Here is a 27,157-nt window from a genome sequence, read left to right on the forward strand (position 1 = left end):
ATAAGCTCTTCCAACATATTCCCCAAGAAAACTCTTACTGTTTGAGAGACCAAAACACATCTACAACATACACTTCATTAAGCATTTTCCTCCCAGTTTGCAGTGATAACAGACAGCATTTAAATATCAAGGATGATTTTTGCCAGACTGTGATACAGGGGCAATTGTGATCTGAAAACTAATGGACTCATTTGATTTTTTTCTATTGGAAAGAAGAGTTTTAAAAGGCTTCTTGCTAATAAAATTAACCCTGGCAGCACAAAAGTAGTTGTTGGATTAAAACGCTCAACCATTCTAACATCTACACAAAAGGATTCTAATGGATGACAAAATAGGATAAGGTATTTTGAATAGTTTGGCTTTTGAGTTTGGACCACTCCATCTAGGAGAAGTCACTATGTACAAAAGGCTTCAGTATCTAATCAGCAGCTGGCTAAAATATTTTATGAGCTATTTCAGAGTGGAGTGGCATTAATGTGAAATTCTGACTGTACCACTAGAACATCCAGATTTTTGAAAGTTTTCACCCCTAGGTTCTCAAACATTTTGCAACCCTTCTACTGAAAAACAGATTCAGAAACTTTAGATTAATTAGCTAGTAGTGTTGTGCCTTTTTCTCACGCTCACCCAAGAATACCCAACAACAGAACTTCTTTTACATACCTTTACCCCGGCCAGAATGATGTTTTTGGCTGAAAAAACAAAACAAAGCAATAACAGAGAGAGGGACTCTTGCAGGTTACTTGCAAATCTGTAACTGGATAGTTAATCAGGTGGACAATAACAGTATTTCATTGTTAAGAACCTCACAGCTAAAGCATTTTTTCTCTTTTACATTTGGCTCAAGCATTCTACGGCACTCCTGAAAGCAAAATAACATAAGCAAGGTTAAAAAGGCTCTCTACATTTGTCACTTGTCAGCTGTTCATCCCACAATTGTGATTACAGAGATGCTAATGATAATAAACTGCAAAACCCCATGACTGTGTTCTGGCATCTGGTGCAGAGAACCACTAGAGCCAACTGAAGGAGTAATACCCCAGGCACAAACCAGCCAAAACAAGTCTTGCTCATAAAGAGTAAGGGGAATTGTTAAGGAGTCTCTTGTATCAGGGCAGTTATGCATTTTCACCAAATAGTTCTGTTCTCCTACACACCCTCCCATTTCCTACATGGGAATAATCTGGACTATAGCTGTTCCTATATTACGTTCATTGATACTGATGCCTAAAGGACTAACTTGGATTACCTACCCTAAACCTTCACCCAGGACACAAGATTTGGGTAAAGCAATCTGGCCCATAGAAGCACACTTTACAGTAAAATCTGAAATGTTTTTCTAGTAAAATGAGAAGTTAAGTCCAGGATCTTTTCTGCACCTGCAATGTTAGTCATAAGAATCATGTACACATAAATTCACTCAGGTAGTTTAGACATGCTTATTGTATTTAAATTTAAGGCTTGCAAGTATTCTGGGACAGTATGTTTATACACACTTGTGCCTCCTTCAACAAATGTCGCCTAACTTACCAATCTCCACACCAAGGCCACCTATACCACTCAGGAACACATGGGACTGAGCCATCTTCTGCATTGCTGTGTCTCCAAGAACATACCTCTGGCGACTACAGCAAAGATAAATTCAGATCAAAACAAGATACAAACAAAGTCAAGAGCATATTAAAGCAAGTCAAGAATTCCCAGTCATTAAAAAATTTTTAAAAAGTTCAAATGTTTATCAGTCAAACAAAATTTGTACGCACAATCCATATAGTGAAATGCATTTAGTACAGACCTTGTCAGTGCCAGGTTTTAGAGAAGATAAATAACTTATAATTTTAAATCAGTGCAAAACTTCTTCAGGATGAACCAGTTTTTGCAATTAACTATTGAAGACACAAGCATGCAAAAGAATTTCTTTGTTATCAGAAATCTTCAAACCATAGGGTGACACAGCTTTTGTAGTCAGATCCTGAAATCTGGAAGAGTCCTAACTTCCAACTATACAACTAAACTTAACACCATTCTGAACACCACCTTTTTCACCAAGGAAAAGAATGACTTCCATCAGTTTACTGCCAAAAAGTAAAGTGACACAACACCTGAAGTATCGCACTGATTTAAAAAGAAGCTTTATTTGTTCTGCATACCAGCATTTTCTAAATTATTTTTTGATATACAAAGAAGCTTTTCATCCCACCACACTTTTACACGGATACCTTTAGTCTTAGCAGAGACCCTCTGAACTATTGCCATGCCAAGAAATCTTTTTTTTTTTTTTGAAATCTACAAAAACCCCTCAAAATCCAACACACTGAAATCTGGAGGGTAACAGAGCTATTGACGATGAGGACCAAGAAGCAAAGCAAAGGCTGAGGGATGAATGAAATTATGACATTACTGCATGTAAATATGTTCCTGGAAAGTCAGGAGCAACTCTTAAAAATCAGACAATCTTACCTATACAAAGCATCATCAATTTCCATAGAGTCTGCTGCCATGATTCAATGTGATTTGTTTACACTAAAAGGGTTACAAAAAGAAATGAGCTGGTTAAGTCGGATGCAATTTCACAGCTGGCACCCCCTCCCCACCCCACTCAGCTCTTCATTAAAGGAACTGAAAAGAAGCCTGTGGAACGCCACAGCACCAGGGTAATGAAAACACATACCAGCCAGAAGACAAGCATCCCCAAATCTTCAATAAATGCTTCCAAAATACAAACAGATGTTTATTTCCCTACTGAGGAAATGCAAGACTTACTTCTTGTATTTGCTACAGTTAGATTTACTAAAAGGGCAACTTCATTTTCTATTAATAGCTCCAAGCTGATCAACTTGCATCTACCTGATCAGTGGGGCTTTTTGAAAACAAGATAGAAGATCCTTGAATGGCTAGAAATAGGCATTTATGGTGCATTATTTTGATGTTAATTGAAAATCCTTAGGAAACAAGTTACTGTTTTAGCTAACTGAAGAAACCAACACCCAAAAATCTGGATTAATGCAGCATTTAACTAAGACATGCAGTTAGACAGTTTGATAGGATTGTAAGAAAAAACATAATTTGTACTATTGAGGCCTTCAGCCCTTAACAAGGATGTTTTCATTGTTAAATTGGTGATAACTAAGCACCAGGATTAGGAACAAGCTGCCCCATGGGTCTTGTTTCTTACTTATGCACACTGGGAACTGGTGCTTCCTGAACCTGGCAGGTGACTGCCACCCAACACAGGATGACCAAAATAGACCCTGTGTGTACTTTTGTAGTAGTGATAGGAACTGATGTTCTGGGTCACATACCTTATTTCAGCTTTCTACAAACTGCCTTGGAAACTACAAATAGCTGACAACCCTCTCTCCTAAAAGATTGAAAAGTAAGGGCCCAGCCATACTAAGGACTTTTTTATTGGAGAGCACAGATATATCCTAAAACAGCTTTCAAACCTGCCCAAACCATAACTCCTATTCACTGTTCAGGTGACTTTGGCAAACATCTTAGCATTTCTGAGGGATGGCACCTGCATGTTGTCTGTCACAACATGGAGACTGCAACATTCTGACCCAAAATTTGTCCTTTTGGTTCTTAGATAGCGCTGAAATAGCACGGCAAGGGACAGAGTTACTACTGGACGCAGGCCACAAATCACATCCACAAAGCTCTCCCACAGTGTGGATACTAACTCTGACACTTCAGCTAGCACTCAAGGCAGTCAGCATGGGGCAGCTCCATCAAACTCTACACACCACCAGCCACTTCAGCGCAGCTCCTGTGCCCCTGACACCACAAGGGCTGAAGACAGGCAATGACCATTCTACTAGACCCAGATCTCAAGCCAGAGTGCAACACACCACATCTTACAGTCACAGGCTCCAGTCCCTGCTTAAATAAAGGCCTGCATTTCAACCACTGCCTAAGGCACAAGATTGGAAATCCCCCTCAAAGCAAGCCAGCATCATCTCGTAACAGTCCAGAGCTGTTCTGCTCCTCCCCAGACAGCACTGGCACTCTGGGACTACACAACATAAACGGATCGTGGTACGAAGATGAGGAAGGTGATCCACCCCTGGATAAAAGTGCTCAGCTTCCACTGCTGTGGCTGCTGACAGCCATCTCAATCCATCTCAATCTCTATGCCCTCCCAAACAGTCTTTTGTAAACAACTAGGATGTGTAATCAGCTGGTAAGAACCTTTGCCACCTGTTTCACACAGACTCATTTGACAGTGGCTCTTCCAATATATTTTTTAATTCCCCCTTTTCCTCCTGCAGTCATAGTTACAGCACTGAGATGCTGCCAGTGCACCCATCAGGTAGAGCAAAATACCTCCTTCCACAAGGAGGATTTAATGACACTATTGTCAAGCAACTGTAGGACAAACTTGGTTAAAGTATTCCTGCATCCAAGTTATTTCTCATTTTAGGTCAACCAGTATTGAATCTGTTTCAAAGAAATGCATGTAAAAAAGTCATTCTAACGTTATGTCCTCGTTCTTACCAGAGGCTCAGCATTTATACACTTGCCTCTTTCCTTTTAAAAGCCAACACTAGCGGTTTTAATGTCAGCCTTGTATTTAACTATTCAAGTAATGTTCTTAATTTTTAAGGCCTCAGCTGCTTGCATGACATAACCCAGGGACAAACCAAGAAGCCACATGTTACCAAGAAGGGCTAAGATGCTCTGAAGAGCAGCAAAGGCACAGGAGCTGTAGCAGTGTGCTGGCTTCACAGTGTTCTTACCTCCAAGTCAGCGCAGACTGAAGCAGTATTAACTACTCGCTGTTCAGCACGCTGGGATGGCACAGAGGCCTGGACTCATCCCACCTACCCAGGGCTTCCAGCGGCTAATCCCAGTCGATGTTTCCCTGTACAGTCGGTGGAGGGAGAGAGAGAGAGAGCTCAAACCCAGTTACTGCCCAACCAGGCTAATGCGAGCCAGGCTAACACCTCGGATCTGCAGCGGGGAACCCCGACAGAGCCCAGGGCTGCCTCGAAACCAGCCCGACCCCGGGTCCGAAGCAGAGCCTGGCGGCTGCAGCCCCACTCGCCGCCGCGGCTCCCGGGGCGCTCCCGCGCCGCTGGGCACCGCCACCCGCCCGGCCGGGCCACCCCGGGCTCGCCGTGCCCCGCCCCCTCCGCGGCCCCGGCCCCGCCGCCGCCCGCTCTCCTCACCCCGCGGCGGCCTTAGCGTGGCGATCCAGGCCCGAGCGCGGCCGGCGGGGGAAGAGGCAGGAAGGGGGTGGGAAGCGGCAGCGCCGGTGCCGCGGCGCTTCCCCGCCTGCGCCGACATGAGGGCCGGGCCGGGGCCGGTGCCGCCCTGGGGAGGCGGGTCCGCTGCGAGTCGGCAGCGGAAGCGGCTGCGCAGCCCCTGCCTGGCCGGAGCCGCTTAAGCCATTGAAAAACCCCGCCATTTTCTGCCTGAAAAGAAACACACCGTGATGTTAAAAACAGTAAAATAAATGAATCCTCCTTAGGTTCAAGCATGACCAGTTTAGACAATGAAGAGCGCTTCCGGGCCCTGCTCCTGCGATACCTGCCGCCGCATCTCGCAGGAGAGCACCAGCAGGATGCCACCTACCACACAAACACGCAAAATTTCATTCAAATGGTCTAGGGAGCCAACTGCGAAATGCCAGAGATTACCCAAGGCCGTAGAGGAGATTTGGCAAAGAGTCGTCAAAACAAAAGTACAGCCCATGCCGGGGTGGTATATAGGCTTTATTTTCTCTCCCGTTTCCCAAACTCTTGATTAAGATCCCAGCACTGCCCGCCTTCCTATCATCCAGTTTAATCTCCCTTCACGTGGAGCCCTGCCTTCCTTTCTGTTACCCCTGATCATTGGAGTAGGTGAGAGCTTGCTACCATTAGCACATACTGTCTGGAATGGGAGGGATTCAAGCAATGAAAAGTGTCCTTGCATACAGTAAATACAGAATAGTCACCTTGTATTTTAGAATATTTATAGCTTAAGAAAGAAAAGAACAAACAGACCAACCAACTATCTGCATTCTACCGTACACAAAGAAAAAAAAAAAAAAAGCAAGGTTGTTGTCTATCTTGATTGGGGTTTTGGGCACTTGTAAGGACAATAAGACCCAAGTTTTGTCCTCTTTGTGAGCATCCAGTGCATTATTTTGGCATTTCTCTCTTTAACAAAGTTCTATCAACCCTCAAGATTTACACCTCAGTCCAACAGTGCACACAGCCTTTGTACTTAATTAGTAACAAAGATTAAGAGCAGCTGGACAACACTGTGCTCGTTCAAACTTGGGCTGTGCTTTGGCAGGATGAGGGTGAAGGTTCCTGTCTGTTACACCGCTGTTTTCACAGAAGAAAATTCGAGATGTGGGCAAATTTCAGAGAACCACTAGAGGCCACTAGAAGTCTGGAATGCCGAACTCAGAGACGGGATAAAGGGAGAAAGCCGTTCGGGATGTCGATTGAAACCCTTAGCAGTAAAGGAATTGGATACTAAGGCTAGTATTTGCTTTGTAGCTTTTTCACGTAATACATAAGAATCAGAACATAGAAGAATTACTTTCATTATTTCAATACAGTAATTTCAAAGAGCAGTGCATGTATCTAAGGAATGGAATTAAGAGGAGACCCAGTGACAAAGGGTGGGGGGGAAAAACGAAGGAGAGTTTAAAGACAGCAAAAATGTCAGCTTCAGTTTTGTCACTTGCATAATTTTTAGTCTTGTCAGTGATTTTTACCTTTATGTTTGTGGTTTCTTTCCTTAAAAATAAACCTTTTTTCTTTCTTTCTTTCTTTTTTTTTTTTAAGGTTAGCCTAACCATTCTTATTTTTAAAAACTTACCCATCAAATGTGTTATGAATAATAATAATAATTTTAAAAATCTGCTACCTACCATCTTTGTGTCCAGGTCATTACATTTTTCAAGAACCAGTCCACTTTGATACAGTCATCTCCCATGAAACAGATTTTGCATAGTCACAGCAAATACTGACAAGCCTTTTGCCTAAGTAGAGAAACAGCAACATCCAGTTAATTCTGGTGTAACCCTTTAACAGTAAGCAGGCAAACACTAACCATCAGTGAAACAATGAATATGGGCCTTCTAAGATAAAATGCCACAAAGAAATGGACAGATTCTGTTTACCCCAGAAGCCAAAGAAATGGGTTCCCAAATGCATCAGTTAGTAGGTGTATTCAGGAACTCTCTAGGCTGATGGTACCAAATCAAAACAGATACAGGTTTTCCCCTAACTTTCTAAGACTGCAAAATTTGAAATACCTGAAGTCATTTGACTTTTCTTTTTCCCCATAGCCTTCTTCTTAAAAACTACATATGACATTAAAATCTTAGTATATTTGGATAAATAAATTACTTTTATAGGAAATCCCAGCTCCCTAGTTGCATCATGTTATAGTCAGCTATAGCTTTTGAGGTAGCAAGCAGAGCTGTCAGTTTACAGACTTGCTGAAACAATGACTGGGATGAGGCTGTGGCCAGGAGAACATCACCACCTCCAGACTTGAGCCTGTTCATGTCCCAGATCTCCATAATTTCACTTTATGTGCACCACTGTAGATTCATTCTCCATCCAGGTATTGAATATATCTTTAGAGCCAGTATTTTCATAAGAAGCTGAAGCAGAATAGCTGTAAATCTCCTTTCCTTCTGCTGGGAAAATCCAAGCCACTTGAGTTTTTTTCAGTTTGTTAATTTCCTGGTTTCCAGGTGTGATTTCACATTCTTAATGAGGAATCCAAAGTGGGGATTTGGGGAGGTACATTTGTTTCCCTGATTGGTTTAGTTAATAAGCAAACCAGCAGACAAAACTCTTGTAGTTTTTTCCCTAAAAATGTGTTATTTGAAAATGCTAAGGGAAACACAGTTCAGTTTAGCACACAGGCCAGTCTAGAAGTTACCATAAATCTACATCAACATCCTTCAGTGGGTTTCCAAACATCCTGCCATGGGCTATGGCTTGCACTCACTCTTGTAGGAGCAAGATGCTGACTGGCAAGGCTTTGTCTCCTCTTTTTGGCAACCCATGCGGTGTAGGAGTGTTTTGATGGCATATTTAAAAGGACTCCAGCTTCCCAGCTGGCTGGGCCGAAAGATCTTGCCACTTAGAGCTGCTCTAGCAAGTGACACCTTCCTAGAAACCATGTTAATAATGTCGATAAATCCAGATAAACAAAGGCACCAATTACCTAAGCTGATTTCACACTGAGATGTGTTTGACTGCATTTCTAAAAGCAAGAGCCAGCTTTTCTGTGCCCGTGAATCTCCAGCATAGGCTGCAAGTTGCCAGATAAACATTCATTGGGTTAAATAATGACTTTTGGCTCTCAACTCATCTAATTTGTTAACAGGAATAGCAGATACAGAATGGGATTTTCTACAAGCTTTACTTACATAAGGAATCCTGATGACAGATTGATGTCATTCAACCAGACCTCCTCACATGATTAGGCCTTGTGCAATCAGCCTCTTCTTTCTTTCCTACTTTGGCTCCAAGCTGAAAATTAGCATTGGGCAAGCCCCAGACAACTCAATTTGAATAACCAGAGGTTTGGAACACATTTCTTGATGCTTTAAATATACCTGGGGAATCTCAGGAGAATTGGTACCAGCTGCATAGAGCTCCCTGTAGCCCGTTTGCAGGGATGCAACATCACACACAGGTTTTTTTTTCCAAGGGCAGAAGCAGGGTGGTGAATTCTTGAATGAAGCTTCAGATCCATTCTCTAATTTGCATAGTACTAGCTTAGCTAAAATTCACCTCTGAGTATTTTAGAAAAGCAAATGCCCCACCTTGTCTTCGCTGAAATATCGGTAAAGTTCAAGCACTGTTAATAACAAAACAATTCCTAGGACAGAGAATGGACAGAAAACTATAGTTTTAGAATAGTTTTATATAAAATAAGGAAGATTAGTCTATTTTGTGTCATATTCAAATTTTAGCTTGATTATTATTATGCAAAAAAAAAGGACAGAAAAGGATCAATTCTTTTAAAATACATTTAATGTTATGCAACATATTGCCTTTATTTTGTTTAAATCCTTGCTAAATCTTAACATCAACAATAATAAAAGGCTTTAAAAAACCTTTTTATTCACACCGTAGTCTCATTGTTTTATTCTAAGGCAGAAAACAAACAGAGTCATCATAAATAAAACACTGACATGGAATATAAGACAAACCCAGGCCAGGCAGTTTGCTAAAAAGTTTATGAAAAGTGCATCTGGCTGGCTCAGGACTCCCTGAGTAAGGTAGACATTCTCCCACACACCTCTTGGCTATTTATCCACTCTTGAGAAAATCTGAAATAAAGGCTGCCTTTCTCATTTTAAAGGTATTGCATGTACATGTCACTTGCAGTGTGAGGTAGGAACCAGTTTCTAGAGGCTGTATCTGGGCCTGACCTCCTTATTGTTGCCCCTCCATTTGCTATGCAAAAAGAGACTTAAGTGCAAAACAAAGCCTTAGCTGCCTATGAAAGTGAACTACTGTTTCTTTTCACTCACAATACATCAGCTGATTGTAAAGGACACTTCTCATGATTTTCACCTTCAAAGCAGTAAGAGGCACACATAACTAGACGAAATTTTTTTTTCCTAAAGGATGCCTTTGAAAAAAGGGGACTTGAGCACTAGAAGAAAGCAATGTTTTCAGGTTATCTAATTCAAAGCTCCATGAAGTTTCTGTTTTGTAACTGAACCTGGCCTAGAGTAAATTCTTAATTGAAAAACAACAGCAACTCAAAAGTGCATAAATGACAAACTTCATCAATAAATTAAGGAAATGGATTTGCTGCATCTCTCTATCCTCCTAACTGTCCCAAGATCCTCTTCTTTTTACAATGACATGGAAAATCAGAATAAAGGTACTACTACTTTGAAACCAAAACTAATCTAAAGTCTTCATTAGATTTCTTTCTGAGATAAGGCAACTTGTCTTTTACCAAAATTCAAAAGACAGAATGACTGGAAGTAGCCCAGTAACAAGACAACCCCTCCTACACCACCAAGGCTTAAACATAGGTTTTTCCATTCATATGTAGACTTGTAATTCAGGGTGTGGGTTTTCAAGAAGTGCCAAACATCTCATTCCCAGGGATGCTGATTATTGGAGAGCTTGCACAGTAGGAAGGCTGAGGAGAGATCCAGTCCTGAGCAGTGGGGGAGGCAGGATGCTTCAGCAGAATTTTCACCTGTAGTAGGTGTGGCTGTGGGACTTGCAGTTTCATTTACGCCTTGTACAGACTCCTGTGAGTCCTGTATTCAGAGCCTAAGCAGTCCAGTGGCTGTTTGAAGACTACAGGTGACAGTAGTGGAGTGACATTTTGGATCCCCATATTGAAGGCCTTGGCTCTAGAGGACCCCCTTCCACCAGCAATCCACGAGAGGTCGTGCACAGAGGTAGGAAAAGCGCTTAATCAATGTGTGATGATTGCATTTTCTCTGAAGTTCTTTTTGGGACTGTTCTTTAATATAAAATTACAGTTCATCCTCATAAGACACATTCATATTCAGGTTCATATTCATTCATGGCAGAGATGAATCCATCAGTGAAGTATCACTAATTGCTTTCTTTGCAGTGAGATGGTTTCTGCTGGCTGGCATGCCCTTGGAAAAGCATGCTGTTTCTTGAACCGAAAAGGTAGTCCCCTTTGTGGTGAATACTTATTTTTCCTTTAGAACAAATTTAAATGCCATGTTTCTTTCTATGGAGATTGTTCTTGGGGCACGCTTTTTTTTACAAAAACAGTTTAGGTAGAGCTTGTGTTTCTGCATCTGAAGCATATTGTGTGTTGAACAGAGTAGATCTAGAAGACAACAGGTACAGAGGTAGCAGCACAATGTTGTGATAAAGCAATTCCACAATAGCAACTTCAAGCAACTTGAACGTCACAGAATCCACAAAAAAAAAATCCTGTTTAAATGTGCTTTGCAATGAAAACATCAAGTTTTTCTCTTTCCCCTTCCAACCTACTGCAAGCACAGAAATCCTACTTTTCCTTAGTTAGGACCTACCCTCCAACTGATCCACTTTTAGTTACCAAGACCACGGAGCAAGGTGGGCATCCAGGTTCTCAGCTGGAGTTAGTGCCGATGATAGTCTCTAACAAGAATAATCATCAAGGGTCCACTTTGCTAGAAACACAGCTGTGATAGCATTTGGTTCACTGGAGGAGGAAGATTTAGCTGCAGACCTTGCCCATGGCTGAAGAAAAATTTCTTTTTTCTTTCCCCTGGAAAATGTTTGCATTTATAAAGCAGGTAAATTGGTAGCTTTTAAAGTAATTTTAATTATGTCAGTTCATAATTTCTGGTAAGGGAGAAAGTTTCACGGCTCAAAGATGAGGCAGACAATTTCATACATTTAGCATGAATTCAGAAGGGTTAGGATCTCTGACAGCAAAGATACTGCTTGCTGTGGGCTAAGGTTGCTTCAACCAAAATTACATAGGAATATAGAGACTAAAAAAATAACCTTTCAGAATTACAGACAAATACAAGTTACATGTAGTCTATGTAGTTAAATCCATTTTTTCCTTTGGAATTAGATGCCCGTTTTTGTAGTAATCCAGTCACGGAAATAAGTCACTCGTGTGTAAACTCCAGGTTTATTTGGTTTGGCACATTCATCTCCCCAGCTCACTATTCCCACGAGGTACCACATCAGTCTAGAGTCTGGAGTAACCAGTGGTCCCCCAGAGTCCCCCTAGAAAAAGAGGAGGGGGGAAAAAATTTAATTGATCAGAAGAGAAAATACAATTCTCTCCATAGACAGACTATAAGAGACTTCCTATAAGAGGAGTAAACAAGCAGTATTTCAAGAGCTGCCATTTGTGCAGAATCCAGGCTGTTTCTGAAACTTGAGTCAGAAGTCTGTGGCATTTTCCTCTTTGCCAGGGGACCTCCTGAGCTCTGTTTCCATACTGTTACAGTAAAAAAACCCAACAAAAAGCTTCTCTTCTGTTTTGTGAAGACTGCTTTCCACCTGCCTTGTCTTCTTCCTCGTACAGAGTAGGGAAACACAAGTATAGACAGCAATCTAAGCCAGCAGGAACCATTTTTTTAACAGGTTTTAATATTAATTGCTATTCTTGAAATAATTAATTTTAGTCACTTGCAGCAATAACGTTTCAAAAAGGAGTTTAAAGCTCCTTTTGTTTTGGAGCTTTCATCAAGAACTTGGTCTTCTAGTTAGGTAATATCTTCTTAAGATATTATCCACTTTCCAAGGCTCAGTACCGGAAACCTTACAGACAGAGAGGCAGTCTTCACACAACAGACTGAATTCCCCAACTTTCACCAAAATTATTTACTGAACTAAACAGCAGTTGCACCCTTCTGCTCAGGTCTCTTCAGTGCTGAGCCAGGAACAGAAGACTGAGCTTCCCAGGCTTATTCTTTAGGGAGTTTGTCTTTGGGCAAAAATCTGTAGGACTGGGATTCAGGAAACTGTCAGTATTGAACCAGCACTTTGAGTACAATGTTTTAAAATAACATAAATAGAAATTATGTTTTTAAAACTTATCACTATGGAAATATTTTTCTTTGAACATAAGCATTTCCTTGCAGCATTTGCGAACCTGCAGCATGCACATTTCCTTTCCATTCTTTTACACCTACCTTCCTTATGGTTATCTTTGTTTCTGAGAGTTTTCCTTTCACTGAGCCAAGTGTGTTACCAAAGATCACAAAGATTGTAACAGGTGCGTTATGATATGATCCAGTCCAGAATTTAAGTTCAGTGAGTGATAGTGTGGTTTTGCTGGTAACTTAACATTCTAAACCTTCTTCCTTCTCACCTCTACAGATGTCTGGTTTTAGCTATTTGAGACATCTAATTTTTAGCTCATAACTAGTATAACAGCATTTAGTGCTAAATGAAGGATACTGAATGCTATTTCACTGTACAACTTAATTCCTGTTTGAATGGAGCCTATTTAAAGAACTAATACACTGTCCAATTAAGATTTGGTCAACCAGATACTGCAGCAAGTATTAAAATAGTTTTTCTTTCTAATTTTCAGCTACAGTTACCTGACAAGCATCTACTCCTCCTTCCAAGTATCCTGCACACAACATCCTGGGTGTTATGTCCCCATCATACACTTCTTCTCTGTTGCAAGTGTCTGAGTCAATAAGTTTCACTGTTGCCTCCTGAAGAGCATTTGGGGCTGGACCTGAGAGACAATACAATTTGGTTATTTATCAACATAATTACTTAGCAGTAGTTAATATACAGGAAGATAATGTCCTCTTATGGAGGACCAGCTTGATTTGGTTTAATGTGGAGGTTTTGCTTGTTGATCTGTCTAGGTCAGGCCCTTAAGGAGAATGTACATAGAATCACAGACTCACTTGGGAACTGTACCATTAAGACTGAAGTAACGATTGCATAGTGCCTTAAGTGTAAATCCATATATTTTATACATGTTCCATATAACACAAATTCCACATTCCATGGAACACAAATTACCTAGCAATTTGGGCAGATGATACAAAAATGAAGACATCTTGATTCCATTGGTAAATCCACTCTTAGTGTGGCCTGGTAAGAGCGTGAACTTGTGTAATTCACAGCTTGCTCTGCACATTTACCTGAAAGCTCACAGAGTTTTCTGTAGCTTCTGGCTAGTGCTGGGGAAATAGTTTTTTGGGTGCTGTACAAACATGTGCATGGCTGGACTACCTGTCTTAAAAATTTACAGTATGGAATGGAAAGGCTGGGAAAACAGAAGGGTCTTCTTCCTTTTTTTCTGCGCCAGTGGATTGTAGCTCTGTCTTTATCCACTCTAGTTTTAGAACAAGAAAGTGATGCCTACAACTAAACAAACCTATTGCAAACATTAGGCTTGCTGCCATAGAACGTGTGGCTACAGAAGTGATATCAGTTCAGTAGCAGATCAGAGCCGCTGTTTATGAACCATACAGGTCATCTGGCAGACTCAGGACTCACCGTCGTTGGTAAGAGCTCCCCAGCCTGTGATGACAGCGTAAATATTGTAGGGAAAAGTCTGAGACGGCTCAGGCAGACAGACACGGTGTATGCTGCTTGTGAACTCAACTCGGTTGGAGAGCTGCACAAGTGCAATGTCATAGTCATGTTCTGGGTAGAGGTACTTCTCATGAATAATAATTGTCTTGACTGAGCGCTTCAAGCTTGGTGGCTTCAGAAGAGCTCCAAAAGTAGCAGTCCACTTCTGAGGGTGAGTCATGCTGAAAAAGGTAAGAGTGCTGTAAGTATTTTGCGGTAAATATATGTTTGGGACTTTAAATTTGCTGAGTGCCTTTACTGTAAAACTCCTTCAAGCCAGCTCTCTACTAGACTGTTGTGGCATCCATCACTTTCCATAACAGAACTGTGGGCTGCTGCTAGAAGAGGGCACTCCTGCATTCCCTCCTCAGCCATGGTCTTGTACTCCTCCCCTGCTCCTTGTCCCTGATCTAACCATTGTGTGGCCACAGGGTGTTGTCAAATCAAAAAGCTCTTCCGCTGTAAACTCTTCGTTTCCCGTACAATTTTTGCACATTGATAATTTGTTCAATCAGCTGGTCCATCTGAAAATGCCTTGCAGATTCACAGTTGCCATGCTTTAAACAAAAAATGCTGGGCGTGAATGGCTGAATAGAGGGGTGGGTGACTGCTGGTAGCAGCCTGCAGTGGCAGCAACCTCATTGTGACACTAAGGCATATATTTAAGAAACACGAAGTGTAACAGGAAACAAATACTCCACCATGTCAGTCACCTTAACTTTTCTGCTCATCTTTGCTCAATATGCCAAATAATGATTTTCACTCATAAAATTTCCAGTTCTGCTCCAAAGGGACAGTCTTTAATTTCTCATTGAAACATCCAATTGATGGGCCTACTTAACCCTGACTTTTCTCCTCCAAAATTGTTTCTCTGGGAAAGAGTCGGGGGTGTGGTGCAAATCTGGAAAACCACACAACTTGATACACAAGGGGCACATTCTGCTGCAGATTCTAAGATGGGAACTTACTCTCTGAAGCAGTGAGCTGCAGATACCAGCCAGGTGTTGCTGATGAGTGTGGCACCACAGCGATGGATATTATTGTACTGCAAGCTGGCCTGCCACGGCCAATCCCCGGTCTCTGCAGAAGACAATCCACCAACGATTCTCAGCGATGAGGATTTTGCCATTGACTTGACTGATCTATTCTGCCGTAACCCACAGACTGTCAAAAAGGATGAGGAGAGTATTAGGTATTCCTCTGTTTAGTAGATATTCCTGCAAATGACTGTGGAAAACATAATGTAAGACTACACACCACCTATGTCTTCTACACCTATTGACATCAACAAGAAAACATACCTTCCACCAGCCCCTCAAATCAGAGCTCCTCTTGCACAACCCATGTGTTAGAAGCCTGAATGAACAACTGACTATCATGGGAAGCCATGATGGTCAAACATTCAGGCTTAGCTGTGTGAGCAGTCCAATTCAGGAATCAAATCCTTCACCACACACCCAAGACAATTCCCAAATACAGGGATTGCCAACTTTTATGTCCCAGGTGATTTGTCATTAGGATAAAACATGAAAAAGGCAAAACCTAAGGTGGGAATGATCCAAGCCATGGGGTTTTACCTTGCATGCACACAGATTACATCAGCAAGGTGTCACCTGGAGACAGGCAGCTGATCACTGCAGTGTGCAAGTGGACCTGGAGAGGCACTTCAAGCAAAGAGCATCACTCTACTCCAACCAGGGATGACAGAGGCATGGATACCTCCAGCATGGTGTGCATCCATGACACAAAATAAGCATTTTCATCCAAACCCAGAGAGAAATTAAAATATCCATAGTTTCAGCTATTAAACTCAGGATATTCAGGAGCAGCTGAAGCTCCTGCATAGCTTTAGAAACTTCCTCAATGAACAGACCTTCTTCAGCCGTCTTCTCCCATCCAAACAGCATCAAATCCATCCTACCTGGACCAAGACCCACTAGTTTTCATCCAGGTCCCAATTTCAGCTAGACATTAGGAAAGTTGACACACAGGACTATCCCAATTCATTGAAAAAGAGACAGAGATGAAAATTATTTGCATAGTGACCACACAATCCAAACCATTGCTGCCCGGCTCATCTCCCAGACAGTGACCCAGGAGGGGGCCAAAGCAGAACTCAGTAATTCATCACTGAGGAGCTGCCAGCCCCAGGGGCCTTGAAATCCTCAGAACTGAAACACTGGAGCTACACAGAGTGTAACCTCATCCCTTTCCTGCTAGGATCTGCACAACATTATGTTAACAATACTTTATAGTCAAAAGTGGCAGGAATACTACAGCAGATTGAAAGCTGTTCATGAATTTAGAAGAAGAAAGAAAAGTCACACAATATCGAGAAATTCATGGGCTCAGTGCAGCATCTGCCCTGTTCTGAGATTTAAAACTACAATGAAGGAAATCAGTGAAATCTAAATCTACTTGTCCGAAAGTTTTGTGTGAAAGACAAACTTCAGAATATACCATAGTTCATAAGACTGTCTGAACTTTTTTCCTTCCTGAAAGCTCTTTGTAATGTTCAGTAACTGGTCCTAAAACTGCACAATCCTATCAAGCACCTGAGCAGTCAATGTTCAAAACACAGGAAAAAAACCTCAGTTTCATCAGAGCCCCAGAACACCAGCACCTAAATCAGACCCAAAAAGTGATGTAATTTAGTCTTTCATTGTTTGATAGTTTATTGCCAAGGAACTGATCAAACCTTCTTAGAGTTAAAAGAAACACAACTTTTTGCAAAGATAGCAAAGATATCTATCTTTGTAAGCAAAAACAGCTTTTATGACTATTTTATCTCCAAGCAAGCAGACTTCTTTCTCTGAAAACTTAAAAACATCTCTAAAACAAGGTATCTCTGTCTAACCCCTACAGCAATGCATTGAGAAAACCAGTCACATTTCCATATATTTCCATGAGGAATAATTTTGTGCTGTTAGCCATTCCAAATTCCAGAACATTTTGATTATAATCACAGGCTGATGTAAGTTCTATACATTTCCTTATGGTACCTCTTTCCTTCCAATGCACGCTAAAGAAAATGACACAGTCCCAAGTTCTGAGAGTACAAGGTCACATTCATTAGACAGAAGGGTGAGAAAAGGCTCTTAAGGGCCAGGAAAAGTGCTCAGAGATTCTTAATGCTAATTTTAAAAAATCAGAGATTTCTGATATTTTAAAAAAGCCTCACTTACTGTCGTTGAAGATGGCTTCTGCTCTTTTTGGCTCCACATCTGAAACAAACAAACAAACACACAGTCAGGGTAAACACAGACAAGATTTCCCATCTGCATGGTCATTCCCCCGACAGGTATTTGAGTCCAGGGCACACAGCGGGCATGGCTGAGGGGGCTGCTAGAGAAACCAGGGGAGCTCATATATGATCATGTTCATGTGCTGGCTGTTGCACTCTTCTGCAGTCAGTGTCTTCTGAGGAGCAGGCACTGCTGGGCCCCGGTGTTTCTGGAAAGGAGTACAGACAAAACAAGTCCTGTATTTCTCAAGATCCACAGTTTGCTTGGGGAGAAATTTATATGGTGGAAATTTTTGAAGTTCCTCTTTTTTGCAAAAAAAAATTAACAGGCCACATGTTACACCCAAGTGAGGGCCAGACAAGATCTGGTACTTCGTCTGTGCCCTCTTCAAGATCAGAAGGCACTCACTTCACTGCAGCAATGGAAGCTTACGATAGCAGTGGCTCACTCTCCTTTCTCCTATCTTATTGGTACACTATTAATACTGAAATAGATAGTTAATAGCAATTTATTGCATGGCACAGCAGGTTCTAGCAATACATTCCCTCCTTTAATGTGCATGTTGTGTGTTTACTGACAATATGGTATGCTCATGCTGACAATAACAAGCATTGGCTCAAGGTCTAAATCTATCTCCTTTCTTCCAGAAAGCTGTTTTTTACTAGAGCTACCACTGTAGTTTCCAGCATTCAAAACAATTTTAAAAATAATACTAATTTAAAAAAAAACTCAAGTTCAATGCATTTTTTTTATTATATAGTGATTCTATACTAGTGTCAACAACTTCATATTTTGTGTCTGGATAGGCTTTCTCAGCAGATCCCTGTCCTTATTCACGTCCTTCATTTCTCTTTGCTGCTACACAGAATAATATCCTAGTTTTGTGCCAAACCCACACCACGTCAGGAGGAATCTCTTTTGAATGCAAAGGGCTCTGGCTCACACTTGTCACCTGTTGGGTTTGTATCACATGTGTTTTGCTTGCAGGCTTGGCACTCCTTCAGGTATGCAGGGTGAATTGTCTATTTGCAATCCACCAGTACCAGACGTGTGCTCACTCATTTCTTAATGTGACAGTAAGCAGATTATGGTAGAAAAAAGGAAACAAGAAGAACTCCAGCATATGTACAGCTTGTCTGCAGGGCATGTTACAGACCAAAGGCAGTGCTAGGGCTGCCATATGTGCATGCAACCACTGCTTTATTTTGTAAGGATGGGAGGTGAGTTAAAATTGGGCACTTATATAGCAACACAGTCTTTATTCACTATGAACAGGAACTGTTCGCATATTAAAGATAACTAAGTTTTACTGGTGGGCAGGCAATGACTTGCAAGGTCCTCTTTCAAGTAAAAATGCTCACTTGTACTTTCTGAATTCATATGAGAGAAGGAGGAAAACACTAAAAGTACAGGTACTTCTGCATTTCAGTAACACTAGTTGTATTCTGTGAATTTCTATGGAAAATATGGTTGGTTGTCTCCAAGACCCCTTACATCACAATGGAGTAATACCAGAGAGCAAAACCTAGGTCAGCAGAGGGATTCAGTGGTGGTGTAAACATTACTGTCTGCTAAGCTGTACTATGGATTTGGCCACTTTCCCCGTATATTTATATTGGCTTTGAAAAATCTGGCCCTACTTGTTTCTTTCAACTTTGATGAGCATCCAGTGTTTTCCTAGAAATTCATACAGCCTTCAGAAGCAGTTCATAATTTGAGTCACACTAATACTTTGTAGCTGGAAACTGGTAAGAAATCAACAAATGTAATTCACGAAAGAGGACCTTTTGCCTTTAAGTGCACTATTGATAACAATGTTTTTTAGCTTTTCTCTGGGTGGAGAGACATTTACCTCATAATTCGTAATTATAAAGCCTGCAGCCAATTATTATCACTTACATTATGTTGCAAAGCTCATTGAGAAGACAAAAGGAGCAACCAGCTTGTTCAAGTGCAGTGCCGGAAGCAATTCTATTGGCATGTTCCCACTGCATCGAGTTTTGCTGTGAGTCACAGGTGTTCTGCAAGGCACCTGTCTGTATCTCTGGTTGCCTTTTCATGAGGCACCTAGAAAAAGTATGAACCTCACATGGGCAAAATTTTACCCATTGCTCCCAGTTGGACCGACTTCTGGGTAGTTGGAAAAACAACCTTTCCACACACACGCTGCCAGTCTGTACAGCTTTGAATTTCAGCATAATATATCACTACTATGCAGCTGCTGTACTCTCCTACCCATCCACTGCTGAAGGAAAAAGGCCAGTGATACCCTGCCAGCAAATTCAGTGCTGTATTCACAGGGTGGGGTCCCAGATGCAGAGCACATGCATGTGTTTAGAAAACTGAAGTAACTGACCCTATTTTCAGATAGGCTGAGCCCATAGTAGATCCCATCAAAAGCAGGGAGCACTTTGGGTTACATGATACTGATGAAAATCAGGTTTCTTACTGGTTTACCTTGTTAGGGGCTCGACTTCATTTGTTACCAGCTTCACATTTTGGCCTGGTCAAGAGCACAGATGTTCACATTGTGCCAGCCAATGTGTTGTAAGCCCTGCCTTGAAGCAGTCACTTGTAAGGCACGAGAGACAATTTCTCTGCCCTGCTCATTTACTAGTTGCCCTAGTTGTTTGCACTACCAAGAAAAAGCATCAATTAGTAACAATTAAAGTGTCATATCTTGTCCCAACCACATATAGCTGCAAAAGTAGTTGTGCCACATTTAGGAAAACATTGTTCAAGCTTCTACTGTAAACAAGTTCCACTTGAATCTGCATTGACTACCTGTAAAATGGAGCTTGCTATTGAATTCCAGCTTGCTTAACTTTAATGAGAAAACTAATGTTTAAATTAAAATCACAGCAATCTATTGAAGTGCAGCTTAGGGATTTCGTCTCTCAGAAGAGTGCTCTATTCTCCAACTGGACAAGAAATTTTGTTAATACAGTTATTTTGCCTATTTATTCAACAAAATAACTCTAAAACACACTTAAGTTCTTAATTTATTATTAATGAGAAAATTGACTTGCATTTACGATGTAAGGTTAATAAATTATCAGTAAATAACTTTTTTACTCCTCTCCTCAACATACATGTTTGAGCAAACATGGAAGGAAATGCTCATAGTTAACTGCAGAGTGAATGGGCTATCTTATCTGTGAGGGGTTCAAAAGTTCCTGTGGAAAAAGGTGCTCACTTTGCTACATCCCTAAATAATATCAGTGTCACTGCATCAGAGGAATCAGTCTTGTGTCCACTGCCTCATTTCATTTTATCCACAGAATTCAGTGTTTATGTTAAAAGGAAAAGATCAGTCAGAGCTCTGTGACATAAGTGTATCAGGCATTATGTTGACATAGTGCAAGCAAGGCAGGCAAATTAATTATTAGGGGATATTATGCATTTTCAGCATAGAAAGGGCCAGAGATGGCTGCAAAATTAAAGATGATAAATCTGCTTTAAAAATCTGATGCAGCTTTACCTAATTACATAATTTTTCACAGGTGTTGATTCCTAAAAGAAACTGGATTTTCTTTATAGGTTTCCACACGTGATTTTCCAGATGTGAAAACATAACTTCTAGTCTCAAAGGCAAACTGTGTGTTTGTTCCATCTTCTAGTACATCAAGTTCTCACATCTTGTTTGTCTAAGGTGTTTTTTCACACGGAGAAGGTAAGGTAGAGATTATCTTAAAAGGGGTATGAATGGAGGAAAGGATTGTAAACAAAAATAAGAAAGAGTATGTGCTTCAATACTCATAACACATTCTTGGACATCCATTTGAAGCACAGCTTTATGAAATGCATCAGGGAGCAGAGGAAGCATTTTTCCCATTGTCCTTTGCCACATTTTAATAACAACTTTCTTGAAAGGAGAGAGAACTAAAAAATTCTCAGCTATCTCAGAAACAGGGGCTCACCCAGTGTTATGTAGGGTAACAACAGCGAATGCAGGCAAAAAGAGGAGCACTGGCAAGTTTCAGTATGTCACCAAACTGAGCAGCTGAGAGGAATGTCACAGAGTGCATCTGTCCTGCAGTGTAGACAGAGGGGGGGATAACAGTTCTACTCTAATGCTCTTTAATTACAGTAAAGACCACAAAGGTCTGAAGTACTGGGGGAAATGGGAATGAGAGCAGTGAGCAGCAGATTCAGTCATGTTCCAAAAACTGTACCCAAAGGGAACTGCAAGAATTTCCTGAAAGATGACAAAACATGAGCTTTGGGTTCAGCAGGAAAGGCATGCTCTTGTGTGGTTACACAGTGCATACATCGTAAAATGTCTCTCCACTAACCTTCCAATAGTCTCACTGCTCTCTCAACAGGAATTACCTCCCCAGAGTTATGCACCCTTGTGGAAGTAGCAAAACATGGCTTAGATTTCGGTGATGCAATTGTCATTCCTTCAACAGAGTAACCTGATAGAGACATGACAACAGCTTTGTGCCTGTAATTGTCCCTGTCACCCAGCTGTTCCCTCCCTGCTGATGTTCACTGCACCTGTCCTCACATCTATGACTCCCTCCACTGTCCCCCATCAACCACATCTTAATTCTGTCTGTGAGGCAGATAGAGGTCCGTACTTCACAGTGTACTTCCTACTCCATACGGTTGTCCTGCAGCCCGAGGAGGGGTCTGCTATGTACCAGCTGTGTTGCAGGTATCCAAACAGATACAATTTTTAACATTACTTTTCTTGCTGACCTACACTCATGCCCCAGCTGCAATTAAGGTCTCACTACAGTAAAGGCAGCCCAAATTGCTCTCAACCTCTTCAAGCAAGGCAAGGGAAAACTAAAATTTGAGTGAGAAAATCAATTAAATTAATGTATCTGGGTCACGAGAAGTTAGGTCAGGATGACTTTCTGCTTAATTCCTTTATCACAAGCATGTCCTTGCAAAATACTCATTTTAAAATACATTTCAGTCCCTCCCATTTCAATCATTCTCTCTAGACTCTTACTGAAATGTATGACCTTGTGCCAAACTAGTGACCTCAAAGTGGAGGAATATCAGATCTCCAGTGTTTCCCAATATACAGATGCATGTCCAGTTCCACTCCCCCGAGGTGCTGTTGTGGCTGATAAAGTGCAAAAATCCAGACTGCTACATACATTATTTGACCTGGAACATTCCTCATCAATCCTGTCAGACAGAGTCATCTGCATGACTCCCACAGAAGACTCGATAAAGAAGTAAAAATCTGTCTGCCAGGTTCTGTGCTTTGTAGTTGTTAGGAGCTTTAGCAAGCCCCAGATTCCAGATAAATTGAAACAATAACAGTTGGCTTGTCGATCAAAACCAATTCATGACTCGTTATTCACAGTCAAAACCTTTGGCTGTGCAACAGGTGGGAATACTTCCTACTCACTTTGAACAGTGCCAGTGATCTTGCAACCAGCTGCTTTCTGACATCAGAAGTACATTCCCAAAAATACATTTTGGGATACTTCCAACCTACCTGACAAAGGGAAATAGTCTGGCAAGGTGCTCTACACTTTGCTTAATAGGGATCCAGACTGTCAGGTGACTTTACTTCTAACCAAGAAACCCTCAGGAAAATAAATCAGCCTTGTAGGATAACGCTTTGGTGCCAGAACTATACAGAAGGCAAACTGCAACACCTTCTTTCAGTGCCAGTGGAAGAGCAAGTCCTAACATGGGTGTTTCCAAGTCATCTGACACTTTGATATCTCACTTTGATTGTCCTTGCACTGCTCTTCAGGGAAGGTAGGAAGTAGTTTGCTTAATTCCTCACTGAAAAATATTTGGGCTTCTAGTGGGGTTTGTACGCAGGTGCAGAGAATTCTATCAGTTCTTATATTCTATAAAAATCAGAGGGAATGTCTGGATATAAACCATCCTTGACCAGGGGATGCTGAAATCTAGCTAAATAAGAAAGCAGGAACTTCAGTAATAATACATTTGAAGGTACTCTGACAAAAATGTATTTTTGCAGTCATATGTAAAGAACATCTACAGTTTAGTGAGAGACAAACCAGAGATTATTATGTTGTTTGTCTACAAACCAGACCAATATTATGTTATTTCCTTGAAGTTTTGCACATTTTTAATATTCTCACATATGTATGATCAAGCTTCTCTCTCTTTTTGGAAAAAAAGTTAACTAATAAAATATTGTCAGCTTAGACTTTACCCCCTCTTTATTCCCAATCCTCAGGAATGCAGAGGCAAAGCAAGTTCTACCCCTGGTCTGGCAGACTCCTAAGTGTTGTAGTGCTGCCCTGAACTGCAGCTGGAGGTCCCAAGTGTAGCATCCAGTTTGGAGGAGTTTGTTGGAGCTGATTCTCAAGGCAAATACTTGTGAGTGAAGCACAAGTTGAGACATGGTATTGAACAACAAGGTTATTATTTCGGGGGAGGAAGACTTAAGGAGGTTCCCTTTATCAGACTCCCCCTAGCATGTGATATAAATAAGTGCCTGACCTGGATTTGTTCAACTAGTGAGCTATGCTTAGCTAAACTGAGCTATATCATGGCCCCTAAATTAGAATCTTTTCATAAGGTGATTACAAAGAACAGCTTAATGATTTTTTACAAGCCTTTATGAAAATGTTCTGAGAATGCCTCAGGATAAATAAGGATTCCAGCTGGCAAAAAGGTACAATGAAGCAAGATTTAGAAAGGTGCCTGCAGAGCATGGAAAAAGTCTAGGGCTTCTAAGGTTTCCATGGTTTAAATACTAATGGTGGACAACTTATTACAGGAGGGGAGACAAAAATAGAAAATGCAAAACCTAGATTCTTCTCTGGACCTCTAGGACCTTCTGAAAACTGTCACTTCTCCCTGGTGTGAGGAATATGACAAATTTTATAAATTGAGACCAGCATCTTCTCTAAAAGCACAGGAGTCCTCCATTCTATACTCTTCTCTTGAGTCGACCTGAAATGGCAGCACCATCCAGGAGCTTGCCTAAGCTTCGTACCAGTGCTGAAATCCTATTAGCAAAGAAAGATAAAATTTTTTTTTGACAACCTTTTATTGTTATCTCTTGGAAATACCAAGGTATTGTTTATGTTCCTTTGTGTCGCTCATAGCACTTGCACAATGCTAGTCCTGTAATGAGTAGCTGACCTATGTAGTCAGTGTTTTATGGTTAGGCTGAGAGAGCCAAGAGAAGCAAAACAAAGTTTGTCACACAACTTTGATAAAGTAACATAGATGCCATCTCTTAGTGAGACTATTTAATGAAAACATTGCAATTCAATTATATTAGCCAATTTTTAAATTAGCTATTAGTGCATTACTGTAACGATGCTGGTGCAGTTCAAGGTCAAGTAAAACAGTTTTGAGTCACTTCCCACATTTACCAGACTGAATAGAAGCAGGTAATCAGATAACTTGATAAGATCACAGTCCTTTTTTTAACAATAATTTTTGTAACTCTTTCCAATTTTATCCTTTATGTAAAGCATCAAATTAAACTGAAGATTCAAAATTCACTAACCCATGACCCAAGTGTCTAAACAAAAACCAAAACTCTTTGAATCTCTCTGATGCCTACACACTATTTTTATCTGGGAGAATTTACATGTGCACTTTGTTGAACAGGAACTACTGGCATATAAACAACACTGCAGGGAAAAGGTGACTATTTGCCCAGAGGGATGTCACCTATCATCCTGAGCCATTCCAAAGGGGAAGGCTGGTTGGCCCATCAAGAAACAATGGGGGTGTGACAGCTCGTATTTGAGTTTCATTGCATTACCACAATGCAAATATGTGCCAAGTTTAAGCACCAAGGAGAGGAACAAGATGTTGCTCCTGCTCATTTCTGAGTGGGAGGAAGTCTGGATCCATCCAGCATGGAATCTGGCCCAGCTTTCTTGTTCTCTAAATACAGCTGTCTAACCTCTGCAGATTTCTGTTGGTTCAAGTAGTCTAGTGTGGAACAGCAAGCAGCAAGTACCCACCCTATACTGTACTGTCACCCTTGCACTTAGGAGTAAGCAGTTCCGCAAAAACAAATGGAGCAAGTATCTGTCCCTGCCTCTCAACCAGCAACTCATTCTTGAAGAGTCTGACATACAGAAAAATTGCTGACTATATGTAACTGAAGCCAAGACAGAGACAAGAGTCTAAGCCTGCACAAAAATTCTGTAGCAGAACTGAAGTGTAGAAGATAGTGCAGTTAATTTTCATATCCTGAAGATTCAGGTCTGCTTTGCAAAGAAGGGGATAGAATCCCCAGCTGAGAAGTCATGTAGATAAGAACATTATCCCTTTCTTTCCCTTTCCTCTGAGGAATTTGCAAGGGTTTTGATCCTCCCACCAAATATATTTTTTTAGGTGCGGTGGTTCTTTCCCCTATTCATCCAAGTATACTTCCTGCACTTTCAGGCTCCATGACAGTAACATAAAGTTGGTACTGCAGTTTGGAGGAAGGCTGAGGCTGTACTGTGAAACCACAAAGCAACTGCTCCCATTTATCCATATTTAAAGTACTTTTTAAAGACTTTGGGGGGTTTGCCGCTGATTTTGTTCTAACTTAAGGAGCAGGGAAGACTGTCATTCAGACACAGTAACATCAAAAAGCAATCATCAAAAGGGAAAAATCAAGTCCCATCAATCAGAAAATGAAAAGAACTACTTTTAAAAGAAATGTGATATACTTACTTGAGACGGTAGAAGATCTGACATTTATTCGCAGAGGGCCTGTGTATTTTTTCAGGCCCCTCCGTAAGATCTTTCCAACTCTTTCCCGCAATGCTTCTCTAGAATCCGTGGAGGAGAACCAGAATGTGAGCAAAGCCTCTGCCGTCACACCATCAGCATCTGGGCTACAAACCAATGAGAGTCTGGTTACCTTCAGCCCATTTCTGCATTTCTTAGCTTTTATCTTAGCTCCTCTAGCAATGGCAATGTAGCATAAAAGATTCGATACATTTTCAAACATTTAGGAGAAGAAATTTCCAAAAGAAATCCAAGCAAACGCTGAATGGTCAAATGCATCATAGGCTAGGAGAAAGCATGATGCTTTCTGTAAACAAATGGCCAGACTGATTTTATAATGGAGTGTGGAAAGCAGTCACTGACTACATGCCTGAGACACATGAGAGGAAGGAATGAACTGATTTGATTACAATGAAAAGCTGGATACACAACACTTCAAAAACATGAGCTATCTACACAGACCTTTCCAGGGCCCTGTACATACACAGAATAAAAATTTCCAATCATCATCAAAAAGGTACTTGAGCAAAGGGGAGGAACCACACAACCTAATTCCATCACTGCAGCCTCTTGGAGAATGTTCCTAATAACCTCATGTTGTGCAACATTAAATGAAACTTGGCAGCATACCCACACTCTATTTATTAAAGTCACAGGGATGGATCACAAAAGGGGCCTTTAACACCTCATTGAAAAGTGCAAGCAGCACACGCATTGAGATACAAAATTCACAGTTTTAATGTAAGATCAGAGGAAAGAAAAGGGAGAAAAATCTTGTAACAGGTTGAATTCACCTGGTAGTAGTGTTTCTTTTTCCTTAAAGCATCAGATAGTGCGAGATGGAATGATAGACTACAAACATCAAACTGACTAATCTGGGATAGTAAATCTTGTTCTGTGCTCGCAGATGGCTTATCCCTGGTCATCACAAAGGGAAGGTAAGAGCTTGCACCAGGAACCTTCTCTCTTGTGCCTCCTCCCACCTGAACCAAGAAGCAATGAGACACAAGCCACAACAGATGAAATCACAGTTACTTCATACAGGGGGAGAGCTAAAAGCAGGTTGCTCTGTCTTTAGATAGGAAAGGAAAAGAGAAGATCTTCCAGTTATATCTCACTGTCTTGGAAATTTGTAATTACATACAGGAAAAATAGGAGACAGGCAGCTTATACAGAACTCATGCAATCAGG

The 27,157-nt window shown here is 41.1% G+C and overlaps 2 protein-coding genes across 4 annotated transcripts in view; both read right to left on the reverse strand.

The window, feature by feature from the left end:
- The window catches only part of UBA6 (ubiquitin like modifier activating enzyme 6), a 30,215-nt gene extending 24,932 nt beyond the window's left edge, over positions 1-5,283 (reverse strand). The window contains exons 1-5 of one of the 2 annotated variants that reach the window (XR_005601774.1): positions 5,172-5,283; positions 4,740-4,864; positions 2,461-2,523; positions 1,531-1,625; positions 664-692 (exon numbers count right to left, since the gene is read on the reverse strand). Coding sequence is in view for 1 of the 2 variants with exons in the window: in XM_039551079.1 (XP_039407013.1) it covers positions 664-692; positions 1,531-1,625; positions 2,461-2,501 (165 nt within the window). In the remaining variant the exon portion in view is untranslated. The remainder of the gene's footprint in view (positions 1-663; positions 693-1,530; positions 1,626-2,460; positions 2,524-4,739; positions 4,865-5,171) is intronic. The other variant, XM_039551079.1, reaches the window with a different exon arrangement.
- A 5,983-nt stretch (positions 5,284-11,266) lies between these two features.
- Positions 11,267-27,157, reverse strand: part of LOC104697302 (transmembrane protease serine 11E-like) — a 40,991-nt gene continuing 25,100 nt past the window's right edge. For both annotated transcript variants that reach the window (XM_019293211.3, XM_010412124.4), the window contains 6 exons: positions 25,910-26,073; positions 17,213-17,251; positions 14,996-15,191; positions 13,950-14,209; positions 13,031-13,173; positions 11,267-11,702 (listed from right to left, as the gene is read on the reverse strand). In XM_019293211.3, the coding sequence (XP_019148756.2) occupies positions 11,541-11,702; positions 13,031-13,173; positions 13,950-14,209; positions 14,996-15,191; positions 17,213-17,251; positions 25,910-26,073 (964 nt within the window). In that variant the 3' untranslated portion in view covers positions 11,267-11,540. The remainder of the gene's footprint in view (positions 11,703-13,030; positions 13,174-13,949; positions 14,210-14,995; positions 15,192-17,212; positions 17,252-25,909; positions 26,074-27,157) is intronic.

This window comes from Corvus cornix, chromosome 4, assembly GCF_000738735.6.
Source record: "Corvus cornix cornix isolate S_Up_H32 chromosome 4, ASM73873v5, whole genome shotgun sequence".
In the NCBI taxonomy this organism is placed as follows: domain Eukaryota; kingdom Metazoa; phylum Chordata; class Aves; order Passeriformes; family Corvidae; genus Corvus; species Corvus cornix.